Consider the following 25,521-nt stretch of genomic DNA (forward strand, 5'->3'; position numbering starts at 1 on the left):
TACTAATAACACTACCACTATTACCACCACCACCACTACTACTACTACTGCTGTTGCTGAAACTAATAACACTACCACTATTACCACCACCACCACTACTACTACTACTGCTGTTGCTGAAACTAATAACACTACCACTATTACCACCACCACCACTACTACTACTACTACTGTTGCTGAAACTAATAACACTACCACTATTACCACCACCACCACTACTACTACTACTACTGTTGCTGATACTAATAACACTACCACTATTACCACCACCACCACTACTACTACTACTACTGTTGCTGATACTAATAACACTACCACTATTACCACCACCACCACCACTACTACTACTGCTGTTGCTGATACTAATAACACTACCACTATTACCACCACCACCACTACTACTACTACTACTGTTGCTGATACTAATAACACTACCACTATTACCACCACCACCACCACTACTACTACTGCTGTTGCTGATACTAATAACACTACCACTATTACCACCACCACCACTACTACTACTACTACTGTTGCTGATACTAATAACACTACCACTATTACCACCACCACCACCACTACTACTACTGCTGTTGCTGATACTAATAACACTACCACTATTACCACCACCACCACTACTACTACTACTACTGTTGCTGATACTAATAACACTACCACTATTACCACCACCACCACCACTACTACTACTGCTGTTGCTGATACTAATAACACTACCACTATTACCACCACCACCACTACTACTACTACTACTTTTTCTGCTATTTTTAACCCTACTACAATTACTGCTGGTCTAGTCCTTGACCGCATAGAAAGAAGATATTGACCAACAATGCCCCTTCCCCGTCACCATCCACGTCAGCAACAACAAAATACGTAATGAAGCAAAACTGCTGTGTTCCCGATCGGAAATTGACTCCGTATCTTACCTTGTGTTCCCGTCAATGGCGTCATTAAATCGCGGTGTGGGAAAATAGATATATCGTACGTTTGTGTTTTTTTTTGTCGACGGTAGTACCCGCAGCGTAATGAAAAATGCTATTTAGGTCCCGTTCGTTTGTTTCTGAATAGGACCACGCTTCAGGTCACTTCCGGTCAAAGTGTATTTCGGTCTCTTGTTCATTTCCGGTACACGATATCCCATCAGCAGCTGTAAATCGCCACGTTATATAACCAAAAATGTCTTCATGGACCTCCTTTGAACGAGCAAGCTTCGTGGTGGTCGCACGTTCCAAGTGGGAACATGTTCACGCTGCCGTAACTATTGCCGGGAGAGCCACATCCCACGTTCACGCAGCCGTAACTATTGCCGGGAGAGCCACATCCCACGTTCACGCTGCCGTAACTATTGCCGGGAGAGCCACATCCCACGTTCACGCAGCCGTAACTATTGCCGGGAGAGCCACATCCCACGTTCACACAGCCGTAACTATTGCCGGGAGAGCCACATCCCACGTTCACACAGCCGTAACTATTGCCGGGAGAGCCACATCCCACGTTCACGCAGCCGTAACTATTGCCGGGAGAGCCACATCCCACGTTCACACAGCCGTAACTATTGCCGGGAGAGCCACATCCCACGTTCACGCAGCCGTAACTATTGCCGGGAGAGCCACATCCCACGTTCACGCTGCCGTAACTATTGCCGGGAGAGCCACATCCCACGTTCACGCTGCTGTAACTATTGCCGGGAGAGCCACATTGCATGTTCACGCTGCCGTAGCTATTGCCGGGAGAGCCACATCCCACGTTCACACAGCCGTAACTATTGCCGGGAGAGCCACATCCCACGTTCACACAGCCGTAACTATTGCCGGGAGAGCCACATCCCATGTTCACACAGCCGTAACTATTGCTGGGAGAGCCACATCCCACGTTCACACAGCCGTAACTATTGCAGGGAGAGCCACATTCCATGTTCACACAGCCGTAACTATTGCCGGGAGAGCCACATCCCACGTTCACGCAGCCGTAACTATTGCCGGGAGAGCCACATTCCATGTTCACACAGCCGTAACTATTGCCGGGAGAGCCACATCAGTTGAGGCTCTCTGTTTCGGAAATGTGGCTTTCCCAGCCTGTAACCAAAATGGACTTGTCTTACTATAAACCCATCGACTTGTTGCAAACCAGCCATGACTGTGAGATGTTCACAAACTAGAGTGAATTTATATGTGTAGTATGTAACGTTTATGAAAACATGCATGTTAAGCAATCTCAGAGTAAACTATCCCTACTTGTATTTTACAGTTTCTTAAGTTCATACTCCCTGAGAATCTTCAAAACAGAATTATTGGTCTACTCTCCCGAATTAACCGCCCATGACGGACTGTGTTTGTTTAATTAATCACCCTATTCCACTACTTTACAATTGGGTGTCTCATTAATGGGATGTCTCACTAATGGGGTATAACCCATTGAAGTCCAGGTACTTCATTTTCCAGAAGATATGTTAGCTGAGCAGTGCTGATGAGGTGCCGAGATTAGAATGGGTGAGTGAAAGGATTAAGTGGGTCAGGTGGTTGGGTAGTCGGGTAGCGAGTTAGTCTGGCTGAGGGGTGAAATCAGGTTTAACGTTGTACATTTCGCGTGCGTGTGTACGTGTGTATTTTTTGCGGCGTGTGTATGTGTGGCTACTTGTACAAGCCTGGACCTAAGGTGGTTTATAGTGCTAGTTAACTGAGATACCATGTCGCAGTTGGGTATGAATACACCACTCAGACACATTATACTGATTCCGAGCCGACCAGTCCTTTCATTCATCAATGCCGAGCGCCGGGCAGGGAATATCAAGTACCATATTTTAACGTCTTTAACAAACTCGCGACTTTCCGCTCTCCACGCGGCCGCTCTAACCATACCACCACAGGAGCCGTAGTGAGTTAGTGAGTCAGTCTGTAATATTACCCATGTTGTGGTCCGGTTCGAATCTCAGCTCGGGGTATTTATTGTATTACCCCCCACAACATGACAATCTGTTCATTTCATCCTCCATTAAAACGCTTTAGTTGGTCGATTTCAGTCATAACTCTCTGCTGAACCGATTCATGCAGACGATAGACCGATGAAACGCGTCGTTAATGCTCCCGATACATGGCCATGGCAGGTCGGGGCCCGGTTAATATAAATTAATACCAGACAACCTTAAGGTATCCATTTCTCCCCCGCGTGTTTCCAGTTGAGACACGACAAGATAATGAACCATTTCCGACAACAGGTGCATGTGACTTCGCCAATATCGGCCGGCGTCTCTTATTTCCAGGAATCAATCAACGTCAGGTATAGGGGCGTTCGTGATGCAGGGGACGCAGTTGGGGGAGCATTTAACACATAACGAGAGCAAATGTTAGTGTGGGTATCAGTAGAAAATATTAATCAACCATGAATGTTTTTATGTAATGAAATCGTTAGTTCAAAATATACTTCATTATGAATACATTGATAAATGATTCCAGTTACAAGACACAGTGTTGGGGAGGTGTACCGCTGTTATAAGAGAAGATTTTAATTATCTTCGTTACATTGAAATAATCAATTGAAATAGGATGCTTTGCGGTGGGAAACTGATGGTCGTCACGGGTTTGAGTTGTATCACGCACCAGATTTGTGGATGTCGAATATTTTTCAGTGTGTGTATGTATGTCTTGGAGTATGTTCATGTATGTGCTCTGTGTGCATGTGTGTGTGCGTGCATGTGTGTGTGCATGTCTGGCCGTGTGTGGTTTGCGTGTGTGTGCATGTGTGCATGTGTGTCTGTCCGTGTGTGGTTTGCGTGTGCGTGCATGCGTGTATTTATGTGTGATCTGAGTGTGCATGTGTTCCAGATGACAGACGTCCTGTAAATCTCCCATTCATTGCTACATCGTCATGTGCATGTATTTGAATAACTGCAACAACCGCCCTGTATGGCTTAGTCTTACACGTGTGTATAGCTTGGGGCTCCACATGAGGAAAATATTGCAATATCACTCATCGGGGCGTTACTCCGGACTCACTCATTCACTCACTCACTCCTCTCACTTCAGCTGCAATACTCTTCATACATTCAGCACAGGCAATAATACATTTGTTATCTATCTACCATTTATGCAGATTCACACGCCATGCACTTCAGATGTACACACACCACACACAAATGCGCGCGCGCGCACGCACACACGTGAAGTAGGGGAAGAATCTTATTAACGTCATATTTTTGCATGTCAAAGCCAGGGTCTTTACACGTTTGACTGTGCTTTCAGTTCTCACCTCTTGTACAGCAATTCAATGCCATCTGACCCAGCTGTACAGTTCATCACGCAGATCAATCACGCTGATTGGTGAGCGGCGACATCAAAGAGTGGACATCTTGTCGCCTGATTGTCTAGATAATGAAGGCGTGCATCACTGGAACACGCTTACCTTTGTCCTGCCATGTGCCGTTATCTCCAAACAAACCCGGCAATCCAGTCACTGTCAAACAGTTTGTAAGAACGTGCATCGCTGTCTGTTTACGAAATAGCAATGGACAATGGTTAGGCGCGGCTTTTCAAAGAACGATGCACGTATCAGCAAAGTTTCATAAAAAAGTTGTTTGCCTTGGATTAGACCCTATTACATTGGTATTGATGTAGTGGTGAGATGACACCAGCGCTGGCAAATGGCACGTGAAATTAACGGTGACAAAATGTGCGACTACTGCCATTGATTGCACAGTCCGTCAGATGAAGTCGTACTTCATCACATGTGCTTTCAGCCTTGTTTGTAAAACTGTTGAATTTGAAATATGAATAGAAAAGAATATAATTATGAGATGAAAAGTGTAGTATTGTCTAGTACAGTCACCGCGGTATTATTTGGTCCAATTGCCACGGTACTGGTCCACACGGTATTGTCAGTCACTACGATATTGTGTAGTCCAGTCACCACGGTATTGTCTAGTTCAGTCACTACGGTATTGTCTAGTCCAGACACTACGGTATTGAGTAATGTAGTCATCGTGATATTGTCTAGGTCAGTCCCCACGATATTGTCTGGCTCAGTCACCACGGTATTGTCTAGCTCAGACATCGCGATATTTTCTAGTCCGGTCACCGAATGTATTGGGTAGCTCTGTCACCTTGGGATTGTCTAGGTCAGTTACCAGAGTTTTGTCTCATTTATCTGATATAGCCCATGCACGTCAAGAATATTTCTTGATTTGTGGTAAAGACATCCTTTTATTCTACATTATGAACATAATTTGATTTTTAAAATCTGTAAAATCTGTTGATTAAAGTATAAGTCTGGTAGTTTGGCCAAGTTATTGACCGCCGTTGTAATCCATCCCCGCTTGTTCTCATTTCATCAGTATATGCTTGCGGCTGCTGTTTAACATGATCCACCTCGGCTGTTGTTTAAACACGCCATTACCGCAGATGGTAATGATTGTCTTAAGGAAGAGTCTTCATACATCCGTAAATAGATTCAAGATGTTAAAACGACACCATCATAAGCCTACTTCAATCACAAGACCCTCGGCTGCTGTTATCAAATGACGTCGAAGATACGGGTGAAAACACAGACTTTCAACCATTATCGGCACAGTGTTTATTGTACAAAGTTGGTTACCATGGTGACTGCTATAAACACATATGCTGCTATTCCACGCACTAAGACAACTCATTAGTATTAGCGAATTATGGGAATTAATCAATCAGTGTGATTATCAGTTTGTTCACGATAATAAGCAATTCAGCCAGAAGAGCGTAATTAGCCTGTTTTGCGTTCTTTGTGGGCACTTGTACTTGAATATTGTTGAGTATGGAGTTCCAGAAGGGACATCGTCGCGTTGTCGCCCTCATGAAAGAACAAGCAAAAGGCGTCAAAACTAATTCAAAAGTCGACAACGCTACATTTTCCCCATTTGTCGCATTGTTCATCTCTGAATATTTTTTATTGTTTATCCGTAGTCCGACAATGCGACATAGCGACAACGTCCCTTCTAGGATGCCACAGTTGAGTGACGACCACTCACAGGATACTGGATACAGGACACATGATACAGGATACAGCTTGAAGATGTTTGTGTGCATGTCATCGTCTGATACAAACTAACCAAATGTTTTACTAAAACCTGTTCATATTATAGAAACTCAGTATATTAGCATCTTGGAAATCCAGCTAAAGGATAGTTTCTGTCACAAACAGGCCTCTTTCGCAGGAATAGTCAACTTCAAAACTTTTGAAAATCAAACTATCATTGTGACTATGGTCTTTGTTTCATTTACAAAGCTAAGTCAATTGCTTTTTTAGGATACTGAAAGTTGAAATTACTATTGCCACATTTGTCAATCTGTCCATCACGTGATATTTTCCGAGTCACGTGATCAATCATTGGTTTGCATTAAACAGGACCTCCATTCACTAAGCACTAAGGTGAACGTAAGTCAATAAGGTAAGGTAAGTTAAGGCTAACCTTAATAAAGGTTGTTTGGTGAGAGGAGCCCCACGCCCAGGAGGAAATAATGCAATATCTGTGACGTCCTTCCATGTCCTCGTGAAACCTGCTCAGACATTAGATACCTTTTCTGACCCATGAACATCCGGGTTAGAATTGATCTTCAGCATATTGTGTTCATCGTGTTACGGTTAATTATTTGCCATGACAAAAGGTAAAAGAAATTCCCTATGAACCGTCAAAATAAAACACTGACAGGTCTAAGATATCCAGTATTATGTATTGAACAATGAGCAACATACAAAGATTCACAATAGAGGTTTCTAGTTTTATGCAACTGAGTCAAATCTAAAGTAATGGGTCACAAATTTAATATCAGCTCACCAAAGTCTCGGTTTTCAGTGAGAAACATTTCTACTAAATCTTTCACCGCGATCGGTCAGTCTTGGATGTAGGTAAATGTTGATAATCAGACAAAGATGTCGAAAGGGCGAATGATGACACAACTTCTGTATTACTCTGAGTGTAAGTCAGCGTGTGTCTGTGTCAACAACCAGCCTTATATAATATTAAATCGCTAGTTTGGGGAATTGGACCGCTTGGCAAGAGGTATGACTATACCAAGCCACACACAACACCTGAGTAAAACAAACAGGGAGTTTATTACCCGCAGTCACAGAATCTTTTGTTACATAATCATTCGATAATAGTATGGGTAGAGTTATTATAGTGATCAATACGATTTCAAAGAACATGAACATCGTACGTATATTCGTTATACATTCTACATTAATCACGACACACATTCAAACGTATACAACGCAATGTCCTTGTTAAATACTCTACACATCAAGCCAGAAGGCGTTTTTGCAGTCTACATAGTACATAGTTACAAAACAGCATAGTATTCGCATCGTAATACAATAGATAACATTTACTAGACAGCCACCCTCTGATTTGTGATTGCCATCCGTACTATATACGTATTCCAGCTATCGCAGATAATCATGTTTAGAGATAAACTTACGATAATGCCGTCATATAGATGGACCAAGGTATCGATGGTCAGTCTCAGGTAAGTCACGAAGGTATACGTGGCACGAACGTGATTTGACCAGCGTGAACTACAAACAGCCATAGAGACAGATACATGCATTGCATCTTGGTTCTGTTAGCTTAAGAGATACTGGTCACGGATTAAGTCTGATACTCGTTATCACTGTGACCCTTGACAGGTTTAACATTGAGGAATGTGGTCAGCTGGTCTGTAAATTTCCAGTTTTCAATAACACATAGTACCGTAATAAAATATTGGTAAAATTTTGTCCAGTTTTCCCGTGTGAATAATAATATTCACAGCCTTATATAATACACACATTCACTGATTCTTGAGTATTCCAGCGGGGTATCGAAGCTTCGCGATCGGGGGTCGTGTTTACCAACGGTCAAAAACACATACTTATACCCATAATAACTATACCTCAAAACTCTCAACACTGTGACCCAATAATGACTATCACTTAAAACTCTCAACATTGTGACCCAATAATGACTATCACTTAATCAATAACAATCGTAAAAGGCAACTAACGCTGCTGGGTGGTGAGACTCGATGACTTGGTTGACACATGTAGTGGTATCCCAGTTGAGTACATCGATCGATCGATGCTGATGCTCATGGTGTTGGTCACTGGATTTTCTGGTCCAGGATCAGTTATATACTGACTGCCGTCATATACCTAGACTAAAGCTGACTGCAGCTTAATACGACAGACAAACGATGTCATTACCAAAGCCTATCTTGAAAGACAAGGACCCTTGAAGGTCGAGGGTAGAATAGGCCTCAAGTCACCCATGTTTGCCATAAAATGAGGCGACTAACGGGATCGAGTGGAGTCACGTGATTCTCTAGTCTCGTGAAGACCACGTCAGCTCGAACAGCGGAAATAGAAATATATCAAGGATACTAAACGACCTTCCGTGTAATATCATTTTTATTAAAGGAGTTAATGAATTGGTATCAAGAGAGCGAAAGCGAGTTTGATACTAAATCTTTCACGGCTTTCACAAAAGTGGTATTTCACGGAAGCGAGTTTAGTATTCTGTTTATTACTCTCCAACATAAACTGAGAGAAACAGTGGAGACTATAGGACAGTGTGGTGACTCTCAGTTTTCCGCGAGTCAAGCGAGTGCCTACATTTTAGAAGCTCTCTTAGCGCGGAGATAGTCAATGTATGGCACTTACGACTGTCCTAGCGCTATGAGAGTTTCGGAAATCTGGACCAAGGTCTAGTAGCGTGAAGCGTTATGACGTCATTACACTAGTGTAATATTGCCGCAAAATTATTACACTGCAGTATCCTCCACGGGAGCGTTAGAGGCTTACTGGAAACCTCATGCAGATCAGTTGATTCAGAAATGCACTAAAGTCTTGAACCTTCTGAGAAGTATTTCAAGTACCAAATGGGGTGCAGACAGGAAGTGTGTATTGCTGTTATATCGTGCCCCCATTAGATTACTACTTGATTTCGGCTGTCAAGATTATGGATCTTGATGTTGGTCAGTCAAAAAGCTCCCTGAATCGGTCTTGGAACATTTGCAACTACCTTTGTTGAGGCTCTGAGTCGGGTGAACTGCCTTTAGATCTCAGACGTGAACTGTTAGAAGTTAGATACATGCTGAAATCTTTTTTGATGAAACACCCGACGTCAGCTGCTTTGGGAGATTGTGTTGAGTGTTTTCTCGATCCTTGGAAAGACGGTATGGGTCCTCATGGGATCTTTGTCACAGAACCGCCTTGCATCATCAAGCGCGTGATGTTGCCATGTCAGTGTTCTGCCTAAGAGGCCACAGTGGTCGCTTGAACTTCCATCCGTTTATCTTGCTTGTGCGTAACAGTACTCCTGAACGCCGCCTCTCTTTCGCCGAAACAAGCATGTAAACCTCTTGTAAAAGCTCTTGCTGAGGAACATATCCGAGGTCTATAGTGGGCAAATGCTAAGCAGATTATACTGATGGATCCTAAGTGCCCAGTGTCCGTTTATGTTGGTGCAGGTATCTTCATAGCTACTGGTCTAAGCGAAATTTCTCTGAAATTAGCTGATCAATTATCAGTACATGTATTTTGTTTTGGATTCATTTTTTGAGATCTGTATCAGCGGTCATGTTCAGTGATTCTGCCTGTGCTTTACAAGCAATTCGGACAGGTTCCTCCTCAGCAAGGCAAGATCTCTTTAATAACTGAAGTAAAGATCTTTCAGACGTTGATTTTTTTCACGGATACCTACTCATGTTGAGATATTTGGAAATGAGAAGGCTGATAGATTGACAAAAACTGCATTAAACTTTGATGGATCGGAACAGGATGAGTCCATATTGCCCCCTCCTGCAGAATTATGCACCATCGGTAGGTTCTGTGCTCAGACGAGATGGCAAGAGAGCTTCTCCTCATCCTTAAAAGGACGCCATCTCTATGGCATCGAGCCTTTTCTAACGAAGTCAAAATTATCCAGAGGCGACCGTAGAGAAGAGGTGACATTAACCAGACTTCGTCTTGGTGCCTAACAAAATGTTATTAATAAAGATATTTCTCCGAACAGTGTGTCATCAGCTAGATAATGTGGCCCATTATTTATTGCATTGCCAAAAAGTATGTCAATCAACGTAAGGCGATGATCGAATCACTTACATCTCTCAATATTGATATCTCCTTGATTGGACAGTTGTGTTCACGGAAAATCGCTCAGGTTGGTGTTCAGAATGTCCTTCTTGCTATATTAAAGCTTCTGGTAGTTTTAATACTTTCAAAACTTTTAGCAAATTTGAAAACCTTTGTGATGGGCAAAGTGTAAATGGACCTATTCCATTCAACTTTAAATTATCTATCTCTATCTCAACGGGAGAATAATAAAAGGGCGGTGGGGATTGCCTAGCAGTTAATGCGTCAAACGGGTATGATTCCCCACATGGGAACAATGTGTGAAGCCTCTTTAATTCTGGCTCTCACTCTCACTCACTCAGCACGCGCCAGGAGAGCTCATCACGTCCTCGTTACCGTGGAGTCAGCCGCTGTTCTTCCCACACGATAACATTCCACCCAGGACAATAAATATTGTTTATTGTCTTTCATTGTTTTTTTTCTTAGGTCACAATGACCTTTGCCTCTGAGTATACACAGGTGTTGTTTCCCGTAACAATACATTTCATGGTCATGCCTAAGATGGTATTTTGTTGATGAACAAAAATGTGTAATACAGTCTTTACACGTGCAGGTGTGTCGACATACACAGTGTGGTACTCTGTTTTCTGAGCTATCGAATAATCAAGCAATATCATGCCACGGGACACCTGAAGTGGGATCGAACCCGGGCTTCCGGTGAAACAGGCGATTCTGTAATCACAAAGCTATGCGACTGCTCCCAAGAGAGAGGTACTGTCACACACATGCATATGTGCGCATTGCTGCCTGTACCAGTCTGTTTTCTGCAACTGAGATACCACGCCAACATCAGCAAACTCCGAAAGTACCTCGACGATGAAACTTGCAAGATTTTAATTCAGTCTCAAGTAACAAGCAGACTTGATTACTGTAACTCGCTAGTGTTTGGATCCGGCGTAGTCTCTCACTTACATGGAGTTCAGAACAAGGAAGTTCGTGTCGTCACCCGCTCCAGAAATGATTGTCAGATTACGCCAATTCTCAGAGATCTACATTGGTTACCCATCAGACATCGGGTCAGCTTCAAGTTACTCGTCTTGACATACAACGCCCTTACTGTTGAATCATCACCTGCTTATTTAAAGGATCCTACGTTCTGCCCAGAAGGAGAAACTGGCAGTTCCGTCAACAGCGACAAAAGCTGGAGTTCGCGCCTTCTCAGTTGCAGCTCCTACCCTGTGGGACACAGTCCCCCTTCACATCAGAAACAGTGACTCTCTCCCAACTTTTAAGAGAAAACTGAAAACATTTATTTTCTCTTCAGCTAATGAACTGAAGTAAAGTGATATCTATCGTGTAAAGCACCATTGAGCAGCTACATATAGCTGGAAATAGGGGCTACATAAAGCAATAATTATTATTAATATTTCACACAGACACATTAAAGTCTCCCAGCTGACCAGTCCTTGTTTTATACCCATATGCCTAGTTTCAACCAGGGCAACAAGTAATGCCAGCAATCAAAGTGTTTTGGTATGTCGCGATTCAGTATCAAACCTCCCATGCTCCTTAAGAACAGCAGACGCTGTTTCCACTTGACTAAGGAATACAGTACAGTAATGTATTCGAATGAATATAGAAGGGTCCATTTGTGCACTTCGAAGTGTAATTAACCCGGAAACAAATTAACCGGCCAATGCATTTAATTAGTATTGAAATAAGAAGTGGATTTCACGATCCCTAGGCATCAAAGGACAAGTCTGCAGACAGTGCAGACAGATGTAATTACACTGTGCAAGCATCGGAAGTGTCCCGCCCAGACACTATAGATCACAGATACCTGAAACACACTGCGAGTCTCACAGTCTAGACTTCACGCCGAGACCAAATATCCCCTCTCATGCCCTTCATCTTAATGCACAACATCGCCCGAACCCGCCCTATCGATGAGAGTGGTTTGCGACAAATAAAAAAATAGAAAAAAATATGATAAACATTAATGCAGAGAGGAGTGTTGGGTGTTGTCTCAGTCAGAAATAACATAATCGCCCTTTTTTCATAAAAAAGCCGATTATGCTGCGGTCATGGTTAAAGGTTTATTGCTGATTAGTTCCAAGAAAATGGCGCCATTCAAGCGACCTACAGCTACCCGCTATGCGTGCGGATAGTACAGGCAAAGCGGCTTCAGTTAAGGAGGTGGGGCTGGCTGGGTGGTCCAAGGTGACTGGATTTGTGTCCCTTTCCCCTCAAGATCCGCTGATCATAGGCTTGAAACCTAGCATTGTCCAAATTCTGGGATAGTCCCATGGATGAAGCCAATGGGCCATGAAGCCACGTATGAAGCCAAGGTCTGGTGTCGCCAGCAGTGATGTTGCTGGAATACTGCTGTAAGACAAAGCAGACCGATACTCATAGATTATACATTCACCATCAGAGGACAACACCAACTGAAAAGGACGGGCGCAAAGTGTGATTGTTTGCATGTGCATGGCCGTGCGTTGTTTTTTAAAAACAAATCACCAAATGAGATATTGCGTGAGTGAGATCGCAAACAATCCCCGGGGAGGTTTGACATGAAGTAATTCTTTTTCCATTCATTCAGTCCAACCATTCCACCAGCACCAGACATATTTAAAATTTGTCTAACTCAGACATTTTTCAACGTGGAAGCCAACAGTTTCTGCCGACCAGAAATAAATAAAATGATGAGAAATCTAATTTACAACATTCTGACAATGTAATGCTACCAGATTATGTTAAATTGTTTAACCTGTTGCTAGATCATCTTTTTTTCCCAAGCTCGGTCAGATGGTTACATAAAGCCCATTTATAAAAGCCGATCTCAATAAGTACAGGGGGATATATATCCATTGTTAGTTGCTTAGGCAAGCTGTTCACGGCGATCCTATCCAAGCGCCTACAAAAGTTTTCAAACAATGCGAATCTGATAAGTGAATCACAAGCTTGCTTTCGGAAATCTTATTCCACAATAGATAATATATACATTCTTAAAGCTCTGATAGAGACATATCAAAATATGAGGAAGAAACTGTTTTGTGTTTTCATCGACTTTCGTAAAGCATTTGATACTGTCTGGCGCTATGGTCTCTGGCTAAAAATGATTAGAAATAATATTGATAGAAAATGTTTTCGAGTTATCCGCAACATGTTTCAAAACATAAAATCCTGTATTGTATTTGATGGAATCGAATCCCCTTTCTTTTCCTGTGATATTGGTGTGAGACAGGGTGAAAATTTGTCACCATTTCTGTTTGCCCTGTATTCGAATGACCTAGAATCTTTCTTTGCTGAACATAACTATACTGGTTTGAAGTCAACTCGGAGTATGTTTGAAAATCACATCGGTTTGTACATTAAGTTGTTTCTTTTGTTGTACGCAGATGATACCGTAATACTTGCAGAATCAAGTGATGATCTTCAGCATGCATTAAATATTTTCTCAGAATACTGCAAAACATGGAAACTGAATGTTAATATATCAAAAACTAAGGCTGTAATATTTTCCAAAGGAAGTTGTAAAAATGTCCCGGATGATGAAAATACTGAGGTTGTAAAAGAAAACATTTATCTTGGTATTTTGTTTAACAACAATGAGTGTTTTTGTAGAGGTATTAAATGACTTCATGCTCAAGCTTCCAGAGCCATGTATGCAGTATTGCGAAAAATTAGAATGTTAGATATGCCGCTAGACTGCCAGTTAAAACTGTTTGACCAACTTGTACAACCTATATTACTGTATGCTTCAGAAGTATGGGGATACGAAAATCCACAGATCATAGAACGTCTCCATTTAAAACTTTGTAACTACATTCTTAAGGTTAAAATGACAACTCCAGATTACATGGTATACGGCGAGCTGGGCCGATACCCGTTAGATATCTCTATAAAGATCCGAATGCTTTCTCATTGGTGTAAAATGCTATTACTCCCACACAAACTGTCATCCAAAATATACTCTCTCATGTATACCCTGAAGTCAGCCTGTCCTAATTATACGTTTAGCTTACTTTCGGCAATAGAAAATATCTCACGGGATACTGGCTTTTACCATGTGTGGATGTCACAGTCTGTTGTTTGTCCAAATGTTTTAAAAACTAATGTTTAATGGGTTCTTATTGATCAGTTTTATCAGTGAGTGAGTGAGTGAGTTTAGTTTTTCGCCGCACTCAGCAATATTACAGCTATATGGCGGCGGTCTGTAAATAATCGAGTCTGGACCAGACAATCCAGTGATCAACAACATGAGCATCGATCTACGCAATTGGGAACCGATGACATGCGTCAACCAAGTCAGCCAGCCTGACCACCCGATCCCGTTAGTCGCCTCCTACGACAAGCTGAGTCGCCTTTTATGGCAAGCATGGGTTGCTGAAGGCCTATTCTACCCCGGGACCTTCACGGGTCTGTTTTATCAGTCATGGAATGCAACAGCAAATGATTCTTCGAAAGGCAAATATTACATTCTTTATAAACAAGTACCTAATCTAAACCCCAATCTTCTGGACTGCCTCCGAAATGTATCTTCTTAGAATATGGTATACACGCTTTAGGACAGCTAACCACAGATTACCTATAGAAACTGGAAGATGGACTAGTATCGCTGTTTCTGACAGGAAATGCACACTATGTAATGATGCAGTGGGCGATGATTACCACTTCCTTCTAATATGCTCAGGTCTAGCAACACTAAGAAATAAATATCTGCCTAGGTACTTTTGTAATAATCCTTCATTAGATAAATTCATCTCAATAATGAAATCATATTATAAACCAATCACTCTGAAATTAGCCAAATACATCAAGGAAGGTTTATGTCTGAACAAATGAGACTGTCATATGCAAAATTGTAATTTTCTTTCTATTGTTGACTTGCACAAACCATACTGTACATATTGTAAATCATCTGTATGTTCTCTGTGTCACTTCGTGTGATTTATGAGAATAAACTTCTTCTTCTTCGACAAAGCACGCTAGAGATACCAGGTCACCATTGGATGCTTCACAGAGTACTTATCGGGATCAGCACGCGATAGTTAACATAACAAATATATATTCCTGTCATCATAATTGTTTCCAATTAAATTAAATTAATAATAATATTCCTTGTTTTTTCTACCTTATAAGTTGCTGATAAACGTTCCCTTTCTCAGACCAAGGTAGGGCAAATAAAAAAAGTAAAATTTATCTCCTCCATTGTTTGAATTACAACGAGAGCATAATCATTTATTTGGTCGTGTCTTAGTCCATCGTCCTGTTTCAACTGGAAGGTGCTGTAATAGTTTGAAACTGAGTAACGACCTCCGATTATTGCAAGGTAATAAGGTCAGAGAGGTTCCGTATTTCAGTTCGAAATGTACAAAAAATACATATCATGAACAGCTCTTCTTGAAAACGTTTCTGTGTTTGATATCCACGTCTGGAGATTGATGTTCTTGCTGACAGGTTTCAACAAGTGCGTTGGGATTCTGTTTTATTTAGATATGCTTATGTAGCTTATATAACTCATTCCAATTTTGTCAAAAGTGTCCCTAATACGGGCATTCCTTTGAAAGTCAGCTGTTTTGCAGACCACATGGTTATAGAGGAATTTGTAAATAAGGGGAAACAACTTACAAGTCTTTCCTGAAATGAATTTTCCCCAAAAGAGAAACATTAAAATTCGTGATTTAATTACCATTTAATTGACCATTTCGTGTGGGCAATGTTGTTTGCTTATATATTTACATTATGGAATGTGTTAACCAGGCGAAACCCCGGACACTGACAAATGTACCATGGACCGATGGCCTACATGTACCCTTTTGCAAATAGAGTCAACATATAAATAGCAGCAATCATATGTGTAAGCCCGATTATTTTTTTCTCATCGTGCAGTATCATATACATGTATACTGTGACTATACATATATGTCCACGTTCACCCAGCTGCAAATGGGTACCTTGTGAAGACGAGGCTGTGTGTTCTAAAATATCCTTTTACAGTAACAACGAGAGGAGTTCCTTTTGAAATTTTAGATGGATATTTCTACCCAAGAATTATTAAACCCATAATTTATTTCCACAAAGAAGAACAGGGACAACCAAACATGGAGACAAATCGTGTAACAATCACACGACAAAATAAGTAATCTCCATTTTTGTGTAACAAAATACGGAGCTTTGGTGGCCATCTATTCTAGATTAATTTCATTTCAATTAATCATTTTTTTTCTTTTGCATACCTGTGCCTTGGTATTTGTAGGAAGGCACCCAGTGTAGATATATAGCCGAATGTGAGCGGACAGCTGTATTCAAGCGGTAGGTGAAAGGGAGGTAACTCTAAAATCCACATGCCAGCTGTTAACAACGCAGTTGCTACGTATTGATTTCCGCATTGAAAATTGTAGAATAATTAGCCGAAATGTGACGTCACTGTCTTTTCAAGCGCTTTGTTTACACCCCGGTGAACTGTTTCTATTACGAGATAAGCTTTCTTACGAACAAACACATCAGTTTCAAATACTGTGGCAATATAACAGAAATCTGAACGACGTGGCCAAGACGACCCACATTCCCGTCGAAGTCAACGGTAATTTTACACGAGTTTCCCGTGCAGCCCCGGTGGCACAATCGGTTAGCGCGCCGTACTTATAGTCAGTACCTTCCCCGAGTCACTTCGGGATGAGGAATGCGGAGGTTGTGAGTTCGAGCCTCACCCGGGGCAGAGCACTATTTTTGTAACAATAATGTTCAACTTGTAGAAACAAATGACACTATCAGATTTCATAGCTTATTCAGCAATTACCTGGGTAAATGTGAGAAATACCAACTGTTAAGTGGCGTATTTCTCAATCCGTTCATGTCAGTTCACTGCGACGGTGACCGCAAAGGGACCCGGGATTGAGTGCTCCCTCGGCCAGGATTATCCCTCTTACATAGCAGTGTGCGTACTGTGTATGTAGAGAAGAGAGAGAGAGAGAATATTGTATATAACAGTGTCACCAGTTGTACATCGTTAAAAGCATCATATGGCATTGGCATAAATTAAAGTACAACATCCGGCCAACACGGTCTGTGAGACACTAAATTCCATTTAAAAGCAAGAATTAAAAATAAGAAAATAAATGACCAACAGCTATAGTTGTTCTGACAGTATAGCGCTAGAATGATATGGTTTAATAAGATTGCTAAGTTGATACAAAGTCTGTACATGTAGGCGTGACTTCGCGTGTGTGACTTTTTATTTTGAGATAAAACATTGTTTTCGGTTTAAATATAAGGAACTCAAAATTTCATCGTTTACAAATCAGTGCTTCTGTACAGTATTTTGTTGTTGTTGTTTGTTTACATAAATATATACACCGGACTGAATTTGTGGACACTGGAACTTGTCTGCAATAGATGGGTAGGAGAGACCGGGGTCAACTGTAACACTTTTTAACGCTGTTTGAGAGGCATTCTAGAAGTTGCTGAGATAAAGATGACAAGAATTTTTTATGGATGATCAACTTCTTTATTGCAGGGTAGCGACGTTTCGGTATAGATTCTTATACCGTTTTCAAGCGTGTGGGGAATGGCAGGGGGAGTACAGTATATATACAGCAGAGATGAGCATGTGATAACAATACAACAATAACAGGATTAACAATAACTGTTTGAGGTAACAAGAGGGGGGGGGGGGGGGGGGGGGGGTAAGAGGGTGAGTTGACAGAAGCCAGAGTGAGATGAGTGGATTAATTGGTGGAAGCCAGGGTGAGTTGAGTGGATAAATTAAGACTGGGGGCCAGAGTGGGTTGAGTGGATTAATTAGTGTTAATGATGCAGTTGAATGCCGGAGAGACAAAGACGCCTTGATCCCTGTTGATTGTTGGGTTGTGTCTGCGGATTTGTACTGCTTCAGCAAGTTTGCGTTGTTTGAAGTCATGTTTGTTGCTAGCAAGTGTTGTGACAGTGTCCCAGTTGATGTTGTGGTCAGGAAATTTGGTGATGTGTTCCGAAATGGCTGATTTTGTGTCACCTTTGTTTGTGGAGGTTTTGTGTTCTTTAATGCGTATGTTGAGTGGTCTGGATGTTTCCCCAATGTAGTTGCTGCCGCAGCTGCAGCTGATGTTGTAGATGACGCCTTTAGGGTGTTGTTGTTGTGTACTGTGTTTCCTACCGTTGGCCTTAATGATTGTTTTGAGGGGTGTTCCTGTTGTAAAGTAGGTGTCAATGCCTGCTTGTTGCTTGAGTAGGCGACTGATGTGGTGTGATGTTTTGCCGGTGTATGGTAGTGAGATGCGTATGGGAGCGGGATCAGGCTTGGTAGTAGTGGGTTTGGGAGGTGGGTTGACAGTGGAGTTAATGACACGGTTAACAAGTTGGGGAGGGTAGTTGTTTAGTTGGGTGAAGACATGCTTGAGATGGTTTAGTTCGGGTTGAGGAGAGACAGAGGATAGGTTTAGGGCACGGCGGGTGAGGGTAGAGATGATGCCCGTTTTAGTTCGGAGTGAGTGGTTTGAGTCAAAGTGGAGGTATTGGTCAGTGTGAGTGGGTTTACGATAGACAGAGGTTTGGATGGTGTTGTCAGTAGTGCGGGAGACGAGAACGTCAAGGAAGGGGAGTTGTGAGTTGCTTTCAGTCTCAAACGTGAACTGAATGCGGGGGTGTTGCTGGTTAAGGTGCTGAAGGAGAGCGGAGGGGTCGTTAGCTTGGGGCAGAATGACAAAGGTGTCGTCAACCTTCCTGAACCAGCAGGTTGGTTTAATTAGTGAGGAACTGAGGGCTTGGTGCTCAAAGGAGGTCATGTAGATTTCAGAGAGACAACACAAAGCCCACCTGAAACAACTACGTGACAACTATGAACTCTCGCATGAACTGCACCACAAACTTGCTGTGTCCCACCCTCAAGCTCCCTAAGCACGAGCTACTGTGAAAATCCACAAGAACCCTCCTAAAGCCAGACTCCTTGTGTGTTCCAGAGACTCAGTGTTTTATAACACTGCCCAGCACCTCACGAAAGTTTTGGCCCCTCTCGGCAAAACCGCGGACTCCTACATATCAGACTCTACTGACTTCTGTGAGAAACTTAAGACTGTTGAAAACCCTGGAAAAATCGTTAGTTATGATGTAGTGGACTTGTTCACCAGTGTTCCCATTAACGAAACCCTGCACATCCTCCGTAACCGCCTTGATAACCTCGACTCCCCTCTGGACACCAAACTCTCTACTGACTCCATCCTTCAGCTCATTACTAACTCCATCACCTCCACATACTTCACCTGGGGTGATGAAATCTATGAGCAAATCCATGGTCTGCCCATGGGATCCCCTCTCTCTCCCATCCTCTCTGAAATCTACATGACCTCCTTTGAGCACCAAGCCCTCAGTTCCTCACTAATTAAACCAACCTGCTGGTTCAGGAAGGTTGACGACACCTTTGTCATTCTGCCCCAAGCTAACGACCCCTCCGCTCTCCTTCAGCACCTTAACCAGCAACACCCCCGCATTCAGTTCACGTTTGAGACTGAAAGCAACTCACAACTCCCCTTCCTTGACGTTCTCGTCTCCCGCACTACTGACAACACCATCCAAACCTCTGTCTATCGTAAACCCACTCACACTGACCAATACCTCCACTTTGACTCAAACCACTCACTCCGAACTAAAACGGGCATCATCTCTACCCTCACCCGCCGTGCCCTAAACCTATCCTCTGTCTCTCCTCAACCCGAACTAAACCATCTCAAGCATGTCTTCACCCAACTAAACAACTACCCTCCCCAACTTGTTAACCGTGTCTTTAACTCCACTGTCAACCCACCTCCCAAACCCACTACTACCAAGCCTGATCCCGCTCCCATACGCATCTCACTACCATACACCGGCAAAACATCACACCACATCAGTCGCCTACTCAAGCAACAAGCAGGCATTGACACCTACTTTACAACAGGAACACCCCTCAAAACAATCATTAAGGCCAACGGTAGGAAACACAGTACACAACAACAACACCCTAAAGGCGTCATCTACAACATCAGCTGCAGCAGCAACTACATTGGGGAAACATCCAGACCACTCAACATACGCATTAAAGAACACAAAACCTCCACAAACAAAGGTGACACAAAATCAGCCATTTCGGAACACATCACCAAATTTCCTGACCACAACATCAACTGGGACACTGTCACAACACTTGCTAGCAACAAACATGACTTCAAACAACGCAAACTTGCTGAAGCAGTACAAATCCGCAGACACAACCCAACAATCAACAGGGATCAAGGCGTCTTTGTCTCTCCGGCATTCAACTGCATCATTAACACTAATTAATCCACTCAACCCACTCTGGCCCCCAGTCTTAATTTATCCACTCAACTCACCCTGGCTTCCACCAATTAATCCACTCATCTCACTCTGGCTTCTGTCAACTCACCCTCTTACACCCCCCCCCCCCCCCCCCCCCCCCCCCCACCGCTGGCTTCAGTCCTTAATCAGCTTACCTCAACACTTCTCTAATGTATTGTTACCTCAAACAGTTATTGTTAATCCTGCTATTGTTGTATTGTCATCACATGCTCATCTCTGCTGTATATATACTGTACTCCCCCTGCCATTCCCCACACGCTTGAAAACGGTATAAGAATCTATACCGAAACGTCGCTACCCTGCAATAAAGAAGTTGATCATCCATAAAAAATTCTTGTCATCTTCACTTTTTAACGCCTTGTAATTCTATACTAGTCGACCGTTCAACATGTTAATCGGCACTAGCAAGTACACTGGCATCATGATTTTAAACCCCAGTGTCATTTAAAGTTCACTACCATGTCGTTATAAAGTTATTACGCATCAAATGAAATGAGTGTCAGTGTTACAGCTAACCCCTAGCACGGGGCAATTGTAACAGGTGGGTGGGTCTGTTGTGACAAAGAAGGTTCAGATGTAACAATCTGTTTATTTTCGAAATAAAATCAAAATGAAATATGCAAAGATGTTTGGTGGGTGGTTATTAATATGGACTCTGTCCGTGCGTCCGTGCACATTTGTGTTTTCCGGGGCGTAACCGTTCAATGTGTCTTCGCCAGACCTAGCACATAAATAGATCTGATGGTGTAATGGTGCCCTGTGGTAGTTTTGCATTTCTGAATAAAATATGTTTGCGTTTCCATGGCAACAAGTTGAACTTAAACTGTAGTTGGTGGTAATTCTTTTCTGGAGCAGAACTTTCAACCCGTTTTATAGTTCTTCACCAAACTTACCTCACAGATAGATCTGGTGGTGTACTGGTGCCTTTCGGATTTGTGAATATCCAAAAATAATATTGGCGTTGGATAAAATTGGTGGTAGTGCTCATAAACCTTCACTCAATCGCTACATTAACCCGGTCGGAATGTTGCATTTGATAAACGGGAAAAAAGTGTAAAGTTTAAAAACAAATTCAAGAACATGAAGAAATATAATAACAGTCGATAATACTAGTAAATACCGTCGTTCATAAACAGCTCTGATATAGCAAGGGGCAAAGCAGGGCCTTGGGACAGCCTTGGCACCAGTCTCAACATATATACGTGAGGGTTATCTGCACTTCCCCAGCACCCTACTGGGATAAAGGGGATTATTTGGGCGAACGCCAGCTCATAGTCCAATCTAGATCTACATTGACAGGCATACAGACTGAGCGAGAGTAGAAGGAGTTTGAAATGTCACTGATAAATGTGTTGAGCGACCGTATGGGAAATAACAGGCAGTATGCGAATCGCACGTAGGGGAACCTAAGGGAGTGAGTATAGTTTTACGCTGCTTTTAGCAATATTCCAGCAATATCACCGCGAGACACACCAGAAATGGGGTTCACACTCTGTATCCATGCATGTGGTGAATCGAACTCGGGTCTTCAGTGTGGCAAGCGGACGCTGTACTCACTAGGCTACCCCGCCGCCTCTCCTTGGTTACAGGGTCTGTATAAAGTCCCAAAGGTTACAGGGTCTGTATAAGGTGCTGCCGACAGACCTTTCAAGCTATTGCCATCGCCAAAGACGGCATCGTCACATAGCACAGTGATCAGCAATAAACATGAATCAGATCATATTACAAGGGTCGATGCATTTCTATCTTTCTACCACAGGTACTACATACTGCTGTCCAGGTACGTCGGGAGATCAAAGGGCTTGAGCCTTGTAATTAGTCTGCCTTCCTGACACAGGGAGTCGGTGGGTAAGCCTAGCGATTAAAGCGTTCGCTCGTCATGTGAAAGACCCGGGTTCGATTTCCCACATACAATGGGGATACATTTCTGGTGTCCCCCGCCGTGATGTTGCTAACGCGGCGTACAACTAATCATTAACTCACTCACTCACTCACTCACAACCAGACACAAGCGTATAAGTCAATTAGTTGTTTATCTCAAATCTATGATAATATGGATCCTTATACCGTTGTCAAGCAAGACACTCTTGCTTGACAACGGTATGACAACGGTATGACAACGGTATGACAACGGTATAAGGATCCATACCGAAACGTCGCATCATATGTAATAAAGAAGTTGTTATCCATAAAGAATCTTACCCTATTACTACTCTCCAGCTTCTAATAATGCCAATCAAACAAATCAAGTCTATCATAATGGAACTAATCTAAGATTGATATGGGTTCCATCTGAATTACTTTTTGTAACTGTGTATTTTGAGATAGGATAATTTTATTTCAGGATATTCTTCCACCTTTGTTCTACGAAGAAATTATTTTAAATAAATTAAAGTATTTTTAGACGGAACATGAGGATCATTATACTGGACAGACCTGATATGGGGAGCTGGGGTGGCGTCAGCCCACGAGTCAGTTCAGCTTCAGTGTGTTACTGTAAGTGTGCATGGGGTCAGCCCACGAGTCAGTTCAGCTTCAGTGTGTCACTGGAAGTGTGCATGGCGTCAGCCCACGAGTCAGTTCAGCTTCAGTGAGTCAGTATAAGTGTGCATGGGGTCAGCCCACGAGTCAGTTCAGCTTCAGTGTGTCAGTATAAGTGTGCATGGGGTCAGCCCACGAGTCAGTTCAGCTTCAGTGAGTCACTGTAAGTGTGCATGGGGTCAGCCCACGAGTCAGTTCAGCTTCAGTGAGTCAGTGTAAGTGTGAATGGGGTCAGCCCACGAGTCAGTTCAGCTTCAGTGAGTCAGTATAAGTGTGCATGGGGTCAGCCCACGCGTCAGTTCAGCTTCAGTGTGTCACTGTAAGTGTGCATGGGGTCAGCCCACGAGTCAGTTCAGCTTCAGAGAGTCAGTGTAAGTGTGCATGGGGTCAGCCCACGAGTCAGTTCAGCTTCAGTGCGCCACTGTAAGTGTGCATGGGGTCAGCCCACGAGTCAGTTCAGCTTCAGTGTGTCACTGTAAGTGTGCATGGGGTCAGCCCACGAGTCAGTTCAGCTTCAGTGTGTCACTGTAAGTGTGCATGGCGTCAGCCCACGAGTCAGTCCAGCTTCAGTGAGTCAGTGTAAGTGTGCATGGGGTCAGCCCACGAGTCGGTTCAGCTTCAGTGTGTCACTGTAAGTGTGCATGGGGTCAGCCCACGAGTCAGTTCAGCTTCAGTGTGTCACTGGAAGTGTGCATGGCGTCAGCCCACGAGTCAGTTCAGCTTCAGTGAGTCACTGTAAGTGTGCATGGGGTCAGCCCACGAGTCAGTTCAGCTTCAGTGTGTCAGTATAAGTGTGCATGGGGTCAGCCCACGAGTCAGTTCAGCTTCAGTGTGTCACTGTAAGTGTGCATGGGGTCAGCCCACGAGTCAGTTCAGCTTCAGTGAGTCACTGTAAGTGTGCATGGGGTCAGCCCACGATCAGCCCACGCGTCAGTTCAGTTTCAGTGTGTCAGTGTAAGTGTGCATGGGGTCAGCCCACGAGTCAGTTCAGCTTCAGTGTGCCACTGTAAGTGTGCATGGCGTCAGCCCACGAGTCAGTTCAGCTTCAGTGTGTCACTGTAAGTGTGCATGGGGTCATGTGAAGTCAGTCGGTAGAAAGAATCTGCCATTACAAGTAGATGCACATATAGATGTATACATTAACAACTCTGTACCAGATGCTGCCTACCGTACAACCTTCAATAGTCGCATTCCTTTAATAGACGACTGCAGTTTACGTTAGACTGACAATGGGGCGAAGGCGTCCCGGCTCGTCACGCCGAGACCTGGGTTTGATTCCCCAGGTGGGTACAAACCGTGAAGCCCATTTCTGGTATCCCTGTCGTGATATTGCTGGACCATTCCAAAAAGCGGCGTAAACCCATGCATACTCTCTCACTCGATTGATAATAGACAGACACATCGTTTGTTCGTTCTAATCTCGCTAATACCCATCTGAAATATTAACGCGGGATATTAACACACTCAATTCCTATCGAAAGAATTGAGAAAGTGTCTTGGGTTTACGGTCGTTTTGAACTGTATTCAACAGCCGTATTCGACAGATATATGGCGGCGGTCTATAAATAATCCAGCATTAGCATCCATCTATGCAATTGGGATACAATGATATGTGTCAGGGAGTCTGTCCACCCGATCCCATTGCTCGCCTCTTACAACAAGCGAGGCACGTGTCACTGAAGACCGTACTAACTCGGATCTTCGCGGGTTAGAAGCCCAAAGAAATGCGTGTGTACACGTAAAACCCACAAATCATGCATGGTTCGAACACAGGATCCTGCATGCACAAGTAAACTACGTAACATGATCTTCACAGGATCCTTCATGCACAAGTGAACTACGTTGCCTAAGACAAGAGCACAAATTCCTGGTAAGGTATAGTGAGTGCACCCATGCATGTGGGGTATCGAACCCGGGTCTTCAGCGAGCCGAGCGGAGGCTTTAACCATGAGGCTACCCCACCGCCCCTCATAGCTGTTGTTGCTGTTGCTGTTGCTGTTGATGGTGATGAAGATGGTGATGACGACGATGGCGATATATATGTCTATTTATACATCATTATTTATTTGTTCTTTACTTTAATGTTTCCTGCGTTCAGGGCATCTGTGCAAATGGAGGGACGTGACCCCTTCATATATCCTGAAATGCAAGGTTGTGTGTATGGTTTGGTTCAAGAAGTTAGAGAAAGGAATGAACGCGCGTGATATCGTCCTGTTTGCAGGTGAGATTAAAATGACGTCAGGCGAATGAGATATATTCAAAGATCTACGGTACATACCAAGCTTAACACAAATACACAATAAAGTTATAGAATCATTTACTGGGAAGTCTGTAACCAGATACAGACTATACTCATCCCTATAGTGCTGGATCTTTCCAGGCACTCATTAAATCTTCACGACAGACGAAAACAGAAAGCTAAACTGATTCCATTTTTCCGCAGCTAATATTCCCAACTGAGAGGCTAGTGGGGTGTGTGTTTGGGAAAACAAGCGCTACGGTATAAAAACGAAAAGAGTCAAAACTCCTTCG

General features: G+C 43.1%; 2 protein-coding genes and 1 non-coding gene across 3 annotated transcripts; 2 read left to right on the forward strand and 1 right to left on the reverse strand.

Annotated features, from left to right (window-relative positions):
• Nucleotides 1–1,203: 1,203 nt before the first annotated feature.
• LOC137258645 (uncharacterized PPE family protein PPE21-like) lies at nt 1,204–2,019 on the reverse strand. The gene has a single exon (XM_067796676.1). It carries the CDS (start codon nt 2,017–2,019, stop codon nt 1,204–1,206), a length of 816 nt encoding a protein of 271 aa, XP_067652777.1.
• Nucleotides 2,020–16,710: 14,691 nt separating this feature from the next.
• On the forward strand, nt 16,711–16,819 carry Trnai-uau (transfer RNA isoleucine (anticodon UAU)). Its single transcript has 2 exons — nt 16,711–16,748; nt 16,784–16,819. It is a non-coding gene; the product is annotated as a tRNA-Ile (tRNA).
• Nucleotides 16,820–18,795: 1,976 nt separating this feature from the next.
• On the forward strand, nt 18,796–25,449 carry LOC137259656 (uncharacterized). The gene is made up of 4 exons (XM_067797609.1): nt 18,796–18,881; nt 19,056–19,681; nt 25,088–25,210; nt 25,433–25,449. The coding sequence occupies exons 1-4, from the start codon at nt 18,796–18,798 to the stop codon at nt 25,447–25,449; spliced, it is 852 nt and encodes a 283-aa protein (XP_067653710.1).
• Nucleotides 25,450–25,521: the final 72 nt, after the last annotated feature.

This window comes from Haliotis asinina, chromosome 1 (assembly GCF_037392515.1).
Source record: "Haliotis asinina isolate JCU_RB_2024 chromosome 1, JCU_Hal_asi_v2, whole genome shotgun sequence".
In the NCBI taxonomy this organism is placed as follows: domain Eukaryota; kingdom Metazoa; phylum Mollusca; class Gastropoda; order Lepetellida; family Haliotidae; genus Haliotis; species Haliotis asinina.

Coding starts and splice junctions, on each gene's coding strand:
- LOC137258645 (XM_067796676.1), bottom strand. CDS start 2,019: ATGGAATGTGGCTCTCCCGGCAATAGTTACGGCTGCGTGAACGTGGGA.
- LOC137259656 (XM_067797609.1), top strand. CDS start 18,796: ATGACAAAGGTGTCGTCAACCTTCCTGAACCAGCAGGTTGGTTTAATT. Junction 18,882..19,055: donor TGGTGCTCAAAGGAGGTCAT/GTAGATTTCAGA, acceptor TGTGTGTTCCAG/AGACTCAGTGTTTTATAACA. Junction 19,682..25,087: donor CATCCAAACCTCTGTCTATC/GTAAACCCACTC, acceptor TCCTGCGTTCAG/GGCATCTGTGCAAATGGAGG.